The 9,122-nt window shown below is 33.2% G+C and overlaps 1 protein-coding gene across 1 annotated transcript in view; it reads right to left on the reverse strand.

The window, feature by feature from the left end:
- LOC131957186 (serine-protein kinase ATM) overlaps positions 1–5,748 on the reverse strand; it is a 35,901-nt gene extending 30,153 nt beyond the window's left edge. Inside the window, exons 1-10 of the mRNA XM_059321912.1 lie at positions 5,695–5,748; positions 3,802–3,890; positions 3,268–3,387; positions 2,607–2,751; positions 2,088–2,255; positions 1,812–1,971; positions 1,305–1,467; positions 864–968; positions 529–596; positions 236–296 (exon numbers count right to left, since the gene is read on the reverse strand). Of these exons, the coding sequence (XP_059177895.1) occupies positions 236–296; positions 529–596; positions 864–968; positions 1,305–1,467; positions 1,812–1,971; positions 2,088–2,255; positions 2,607–2,751; positions 3,268–3,387; positions 3,802–3,873 (1,062 nt within the window). The 5' untranslated portion in view covers positions 3,874–3,890; positions 5,695–5,748. The remainder of the gene's footprint in view (positions 1–235; positions 297–528; positions 597–863; positions 969–1,304; positions 1,468–1,811; positions 1,972–2,087; positions 2,256–2,606; positions 2,752–3,267; positions 3,388–3,801; positions 3,891–5,694) is intronic.
- Positions 5,749–9,122: the final 3,374 nt, after the last annotated feature.

Below are 9,122 nucleotides of genomic sequence, written 5' to 3' on the forward strand. Positions count from 1 at the left end.
TAAGCAATTTTAGTTGAATATACAACAGCATTTTTCTTTTAAAAATGTTTTTGCCTTTTTTCTTTAAAAGCAAATTACTCTGAGTAGTGTATTTTTTTACTTGCATACTTTTTACTCTTCCAGTCCCAAAAGCTTACTAAATACAGAACAACATAAGCTAGGAACAAGGGATGTTAAACAGACAGCTAACAAGCACAACCTAAATCTTTACAAAAGTATCAACACTATAACTCACCTGTTTAAAGACCCCAACAGCCAGTTGTATGTAGTTAGGTTTAAGTGTGATTACTTTTGTCCTAAAATATCAGGGGAAAAAAATTAGGTACTTTAAATTAAAGTTTGGAAAAAATGAATTTGGTAAGCATCAAACATTCATTATTTATTACTTTATTTGTAGTGTTTAATTGAAAATCATAAATTGTTGTTGCAAACACAAATGTTACAAAATTTTATTATTCACTTGCTAATTCTAATTTAAAGCTAACATAATTTAAAGCTAACTTGTTTAAGTGATTTTTATTTTCTTACCCGGTGGTAAACTTGTATCTCCCCTCCAAATCTGTGTGGATCATCTCATGCAGTGTCGCCACTTGGGTCTGGTCAAAGAAATGTAAACACCAACTTTTATAGTCAACAACAGCAAAGGAAATACCTGTTAATCACTGAAGTTAAAACTACTTTACATAAAAAGAACCTGACTGACATTTAAAGCCAACAATTTGACATTTTTTTTAAACCTAAAGTTAAGACATTTCATGCTAACGATCTGACGTCTAAAAGATGACAATCTGACAGTTCAAATATTTTGACAATAAAATTTATTAAAAACAAAACAAAATAATTTTTTTTAAATTGTCAATTACCTTCCACTGTTCCCAGTTGTCAGCATAAGCACCAACAGACTGGTCAGGTGCTCCATTAGGGTGATGGACATGGACTAGCAGAAGTAAAAAATCTAATACTTCCTCCTGTTCAAAAAAGCAGAATTTTTTTAAAAAAATCTTTTTATACAGATCAAAACAAAAAATCATCAAAATCAAACGTCAAATTTAAAAGATTTCTGTAAAAATGCTGGCAGGATGTTACAACCATTTCAAAACTATTTTTTTTATTGATAAAAGGGCTAAGTTTGGACAAAGGAAGCTCTAGACTAAAAAAAGAAGTGAATACAACTTGCAAATGTTTTATGTAGTACCAGAAATTTTTTTTTACATATAGATCTAGTAATCATTGTACAAGCTGAATAAAGAAGAATGTTTCTTATATGAAAGTATTATTTATGTGGATTTTTTTTAATGACGAACCTTAACTTTGTCTGTGGATGGTGAACCCCATAAGTAGATAAAACTTGGCATCAAACTTTCACCAAAGTAACAAAGTTGGGCTCGGCTATTTAAAGCCGCTGCTTGGCTGAAGGTATTCAGAGCAGACAACATGCTCTCAACTATAGAAGGAGACTTGAGCTCTCTGAAACAATCATGAGAGGAAGATGGTTTTTAACCATTACTGAAGTCAAACTAAACTGAGAAGGTTACCAGATCAAATTTTATAAAACTAACCAAAACAAATGTTCACTCTCTGAAACAATTAACAATTCGTTCATTCTTAATCATTACTGAAATAAAGCTAAACTAAAAAAGTGACCAGATCATATTTTGTAAGGCTAACCAAAACAAAATTTAACATTCACGTATCAATAGGAAATTAGTTTTCTGAAACAATTACCAATGAGCTAGTTTTTAAACATTAATGAAGTAAAGCTAAACAGAAAAAGTTAACAGGGTTAACTATACCAAGATAATGGCACACACCTGATGTGTTTTAAAACTTTGGTGAAAAAGCTAAACATTTTTCTTGGAGGCTGCTCTCCCTGTAAAACATAGCCTTGCATCAGTTCTTGAATAATGCGTGCTAGAATAACTGGGTCAAACTGTTTATCATCATAAAGCCGGCAGTAGACCTGCAGCAGCTCTGTGAAAAATTTTTTAAACTGCTGTTTAGGGAGGCAAAATAAAAACATGGAACCAAAATTAACAAATCAATATAGGTTTTTGTATTTCTTATGTTCTGCATTAAAAGAAACTCACTTTTCCATTGCTCTGCAGAAATCTCCAGCCAATATTGTCTGACACGAAGGACTGACTTTAACAACACATTGCTGTATTCAGCACCAAATGCATTGAGTGTGTAGGTATCATTCAGAATGTTTAATATGCTTTCAATGATCAGATCAAGACGTATTTTAGGAGGTCCCCCTATAACAAATAAAAATGCTGTGAATAAATACTGTTTTTTGTTTTATGTTTTGTTACATTAAATGTTTAGTATTTTAGGGATGAAGTAGTGATGCAGTATGAAAGACAATCTTAAAGGAAACTTTGTCTGCTTTTTTAATAATTTTTAACAACAGGCTATATTTGTGATTATGACAAGTATTTTTTAAATAAAAACAACTTTTGTCAAAAAAGTCACGCTAGAAATTTTTCCAATTACATTGGTCATCATTTAAAGTAGAAATAAAATTACATTAAGTTAAGTGCTCATTTGGCTCATTATGATAACTAGCTTACTTCTTAACATTTTTTAAAATGTCTACAAACACTTACTGCTATTTGCTGTTCTGATGACCAATCGAAACAAGGCTGCCAGCTCTTGCTTCTTCTTGTCTCTGTTATTCAGTGTAGCTGCTGATTGGCTTTCTTTGGCCGTCTGCAGTGCTGTTATCTCTAGATCTACATACTTGTTGACAGCCTGGCAAACCAGATATTTTAGTTTTAACCTTACAGAAGTCCAAATCAAACTTTATATTTTATAAGCAAACCAGATATTTTAGTCCAAATCAAACTTTATTAAACTTTATATTTTATAAGCAAACCAGATATTTTAGGTTTAAACCTTACAGAAGTCCAAATCAAACTTTATATTTAATAACATTTTAATTCATATATATATATATATATATATATATATATATATATATAATTTACAATTATCCTTAATTTTAATGTTGTATTGACAGTCTCTTTATATGGAATTAGAAGTGAAGCCTTTTCTAATAGCTACTCTGCTTTTATGAATAAGTAAGAAAAAAATCAATGTTTTATTTAATTAAAAGTAAATTAAATGTTAAAACAGGTACTGTGCTGAAAGTTACAGTGAAACAGCAAAAAATGTAATATAAGATCAAAAATAAAATGTTTAAAAACAAATTTGGATATGACTAAAGTCGACTAAAGTGGGTTGTCTTGCATGTTATTGGATTATTACCTTAAGTATAACATTCCATGTGATGGTTTTACCATCTCCACGAGTTGACTGTGAGATTTCATCTAAGCTTCTTAAGACACTGGATGTCCCAAACAACTGCTCTAATTGTGTAGCACTCTTCTAAACAAATAGATAAAAAAAAGTTAATTAATCCCTTGTGGGTGCTAACTTTATTGGTAATTTTAATAATACAGTAATGAATAATGACATTGACAGTCAAAAAAAACTTTTGAATTAATTTAATTACATATTTACTGAAGACTTTTTTTTTATTGATATTCAAAAGCTAAAAGACATAAAGATACACAGCGTGACTTTTTTTAAACAAAGAAATACATTTTTCTACATTGTAAATGAATTAATAAAAACATGATTAGTGAAAGGAATAAAAGATTACCAAAATAATTTAAAGCCTGTACATTAGAGTTATTGTAGACTATTTCTAATATTAACTGTACTTTTCTAGTCTACATTACAAAATGCACAATCCCATTGAAATAAGAATAAGGGCCCAAAATCTTAAAAAAAGAAAACCTTTCTTTCTGTGACTTTAGACGACTCAAGGCCTCTAAGGCAATTATGGACATCATACAGGCTGCTTTCCATGACTGTTCTTCATTGACCTGCATTAAAGAATTTTTGTTAATCATCACATCAAAACTGTATCACACTAACTAGAAATGCATTAGAAACATTTTGTTAATAATTTTTCAGTTTGTCAGTTGGCTAAAATTTCATATTTATCTACCATACAGTTTTATTGGAAGTAGATCTAGATGATAGTTGTTTTATGAAGACCTCCATATACATTTAAAGTTAGCATAAATACATAGCATCATGCCTGCGAGATACTTGTAACAATACAAACTTGACTGCTTTGCAATTAGATTTGGATCTATGAGTTACATACTTTACCCATTACCATGAAATATATATCAACTGACACGAACATATTTTCAGGATTAACGAAATATCAAATTTGAATTTTTCTTAAGTTTTGACAAAAGTCAATTGGCCTATTATCAAAACTAAAACAAAAATTCATAGAATCTACATAAATTAAATAGGTGTAGAATATCTAGATCTAGTATTTTCCTAGCATGTTTGTGTATTTTGGTTGTGTTTATATTAATAATAATTAATTAGGCCTAGGCCTATAATAATATAGGCCGATTCTAGCCAGAATAAGATACGCATGCGATACGCATGTGCAATGGAGAGAAACTACGACTTGCCTTAGCGGCGATGTTTTCGATGGTACTGCGCATGCGTGTGTTTACAACCACAGAACCCTAACACCAACCCTAATCCTATCCCTAACCCTAACCCTAATCCTAACCCTAGCCCTAATCCTATCCTTAACCCTATCCCTACTCCTACCCCTAACCCTCATTCTAGCCCTAACCCTAGCCATAGGTCACTGCGCATGCGCAGAACTATCTTTTGCCGACTAAGTGGAGACGTTGGGGAGAAAAATCTTCTTCCGAGTAGACACTTCGAATGGTAATCTATCGTTTTGGGTACGTAAAATCGCCCGCGATTTGTAATGTGAAAAACAGGTGACTCCTTAAATTTTAATAATTATTTCACATTTTGAGGAGGATTTATGTTTTTAAAAATTCAAAAATGTTTCCTTGATTCATTTATGTACCTGTTTTTAAACAATTGAATTAAAACTTTTCCGTAATAAATGAAGACTAGCGATGTTTCCAACAGATGCAACCATGCTCATTTACTATAGCAGCCATCTTGTCTAAGTTTTATTTTTATAAGCTTTTAGCGCCAGATTCAGGGGGAAGCCACTCTATTTTACAAATGGCTGCTGTTTATATAGCAAATCTTGCTCTCAGACACTGCTGTTTAAAGTTAATTTCTGGCCTATATCGATATATTTAGCCATTGATTTAGGTTTATTATTCATTTATCTATAATATTTGACACAAAAGTATGACAATATACTTCTAATAAAGCCTTGACAATGAGGTAACGTTTTCGTACATAAATAGCCGCGGGCGATTTTACGTACCCAAAACGATAGATTACCCTTCGAATAATATAATAAAATATGTTCAACTGGAAGTGAACTGGAAATTGGAACTGTGACTAAAAATAGTAAACAGATCTAGAATCTAGATTTGAGTGATTTATCACTATCAAACATCTAGATCTAGATTCTAGATCTACGCTAAAATAAATTAAATTGAGTTTTATTACTTTTATTTATTTTATTTTTTATCCAAGAATCTACTTTCTTTCTGTTTCATTTCTTCTGTCACAGAATCTGCACAACCTACAAGTGTATAAGTATAGTATACTCACTCACTACTCAATTAGATCTAGATTTAGTCAGTACTATTAATCAAACAGGGTAAATAGCTATATTAAATAATCAGATTATTCGTATTAGTTCCATATTTCTAGACCTACCATTTAAAAATAGTAAAGACATTTTGTATTGTTGATGATTGAAGAAACCGAAACCAACAATTGATGCCAGATAAAGTTTTATGAAGAATGTCAAAACGCTTTTTATCGTCACAGCCAAATTAACATCTAAGATGCAACAGTCCCAATCCAATGAAGGAACTTATTACTAAAGAATAAAATCCGGAAAGTAATACAAATAACTAGATCTATATAGCCTAATAATAAGCTTTTAAATGCTATGAAAATAAGAAAATAAAACAAGCTTGCTTGCTTTAATAAAAGCATTGGTCGCTCATAAAATCTCCTACAAAATTTAGCGGAGCTGGAAATTTTGTGACATCTTACGAAATTGAGCTTGGGAACTGAACTCGAAGACTCGGGACTCATGAGTTTGGAATCTTTGCTCCCACTCTCTGCTAAATTTTCAGCTTCTATACTTAATACAAATTACTAAAATCAAGAAGAAACTCATTAAAACAATTCGCGCGCAAAAAAAAGGCGTAACTACAATCGTTTTGGAAAAAAAAATCATATATAGATCTACTCACAAATACAATTCGTTTAACAAATTCATAAATCTTTGTTTCACACATTCATCACCCTCTTACATCTTCTATTATAGTTATGGTAATTTTATCGTCACCATAAAACTCAGACACAGATATAACCCACCTTGATGATAGTAATAATAGTTACCTAATATAACCAGCAATAAAAATTGTGAACAGCTAAGTGGATTTGTAATGGTATGTTTCTGTTTAAGTTTTAGTAGGTTACTCATTTTTTACGTGTTGTTTAACTCTCTCGTATATGGAGTAGATATATAGAGGAAATATTGTAATCGCGCAAAACATCGAAATGAAGTCTTTGAAATATCGACGTTTTACACCTCCCTGGGGCGTAAAAACTTATATTTTTTGCAATCGTGTGTGTGCGTGTGTATGTATGTATGTAATCACGATAACTTGAATACCGTTTCAGTTATGTTGACGAAATTTCATATTTAGGTTAAGTATATAATTATCAAATGTGTTATATCCCTCTAACTTTTGGCCCGTTTCCGGTAACCGGAAGTGTTACTAAATTCTTTTTTACTTTTTGCGCCTCCCTCTGCGCATAGAGTTTCTTCCAGGCACCACCACCCCCTCGAACGAAATGAAATGTATATAATTATATAGAAAATATATACTTTTAACAGTGTCCGCCCCCCCCCCCCCCCCGAAAATTTCAAGTGCCCCCCAGAGAAAAAAGTCTGGAAGAAACACTGTCTGCGCATTAGTTCGGGCCTTCCGATTTAGAGACCGCTGGGTTAGGCCTACTCAGTAAACTATACATTATAAACATACATTTTATTTTAACACATTAACGAGTATGAAGCCTACAGCTCATAATGTAATTAATTTGAACACATCCGTCGCCATGTTGGAGTGCATGCTGATATGGTCTTTGACCCTGTCTAGATAGGTTAAACTGACCTGTTTTTAAAGCAGCTAGATCTAGCTCTTGCCTTGTCTTGTCTTGGCATTGAAATTACAGGTAGAGTTCTAGAATGCTGTTTTTGCCAACACTACCTACCATTACTATTTTCTGTCAACCAGTGGCGTCACTAGGCTGTGTGTCACCCGAGTCAAAAACGCATGTTGTTACACCTTCAGCATATCGGGTGTTGCCATCTAGATGCATCTAACTAAAACTAATTGCTAATATAAATGAAAATAAACCGGTAGTGATCTCCCCTAAACTTTCTCGAATATTCTTATATAAAACAACAGGGGATGGTAACTGGGGATATAGTTATGATTTTTAATCCATTTTAAATACTTAAACTTTTAAAAATAGAATAGAATCTCATAAAAAAAACATTGCGCACCAAGCAAACGCCGAATAAAAACGCGTATAACAGTGCGCAATATTATTAGTACTTTAAAAATTTACATTAGTTTTTTGAGAAATCGGAAGTAGCGTAAATTACTACTTCCAGTCAACGGAAATTACTCAAAATTTAACAGAAGGTAGAGAATTAGATCTTTTACTTACATGTGAAATTTCATTTATCAATCTGAAATAGTACTCAAGTTATAGGCTTTTGAAAAATTCAAAGTAGGAAAAGTACCACTTCCGGTTATCGGAAATCGCTCAAAAGTTGATACGGATCTACGATTTTGATAAAATACTTATATATGAAATTTCATCAACCTAGCTGTAACGGTACTCAAGTTATCGTGTTTACACACGGACAGACACACACACAGACACACACACACACAGACATACGGACAAGATTGCAAAATTATGTTTTTCCGTATCAGTGAGGTGTAAAACGTCGAGATTTGTAAAAATCTCGATTTTTTTTTTTTTGCACGATTACAATACTTTCTCTATACTACGTATATACGAGAAAGTAAAAAAAGTTGTATTTTCTCTTTACAATTGTATTATTTATTTTTCAATTTGCTGTCACCCTTCGAATCATCATCATCTTTTTCTGTTCGTGCCCAATAAACATGTGGGAGATGAAGTAGAGTTCATCTATTTCAGTGACCTCCGCTTAAGAAGAGATGTGTGGTCAGCACTATGCCAGATGCCTTTATTTTCCCTGACGTGAGTTAAGCACCAATCAGAGTTGGGGACTCGGGGACGTTCGACTGATTTGAACCCAGATTCGAACTCGAGACTTACGGGTTAGCAGCATAGCGGCTCATCGAATAGTATCACCCCAATCCCGCCTCATGACACAACTGCCGGCCACCATTGCCTGTTTCTGTCAAAAACATTTCTTCATCTCAAGAAAACTAAACCAGTACACGATGTAAGTAAAGTTTCCTTTTATACCTGACGGTCTATGGGGCAAATGAAGTAGTGTTCACCTATTTCTGTGACCTCGGCATATGAAGGGTTAGCGTGGTCAGCACTATGCACAGCCGGCTTTACTTTCCCTATAGTGAGTTAGCTGGGTGGACTCAGGGATTCGAACTCGAGACTTTCGTCCCACACGTTATATACCCATTTATTATTTTATACACCTTAGGGTCGCTCTTAAATGATGACGTCATTAGTTATGGGGTGGGGGGTCTCACTTTTCTGATGGTGTACTTTGTTGCATCTGGGGTTGGGAAGACGTTTGACGTAGTAGGGCCAATATATTTTGCTACTCGTTGTTTATATTAAAGGTGGGGTCGTCCAAAAATGCCGTCACACTCGTAGGGTGGAGGGTTTGTACTTTTGTGACGATGTATGACGAGAAAGGGGGGGGGACGTCATTTATGAATAACTCTGTTATACTTTTTATGAAGGTGAGATGCATTAATTTTGTGACAACTATTGTGGGGAGGGTGAGTGGCTGATTCTTCAGTCTGAATATGTAATGATTGGGGTGCGGTATTGACCAATATTGCATGTCTATATTTATGGACGACCTATATTCTTAA

This window comes from Physella acuta, unplaced genomic scaffold (genome assembly GCF_028476545.2).
Source record: "Physella acuta isolate Inbredline_101_S28 unplaced genomic scaffold, ASM2847654v3 ptg001217l, whole genome shotgun sequence".
In the NCBI taxonomy this organism is placed as follows: Eukaryota; Metazoa; Mollusca; class Gastropoda; family Physidae; genus Physella; species Physella acuta.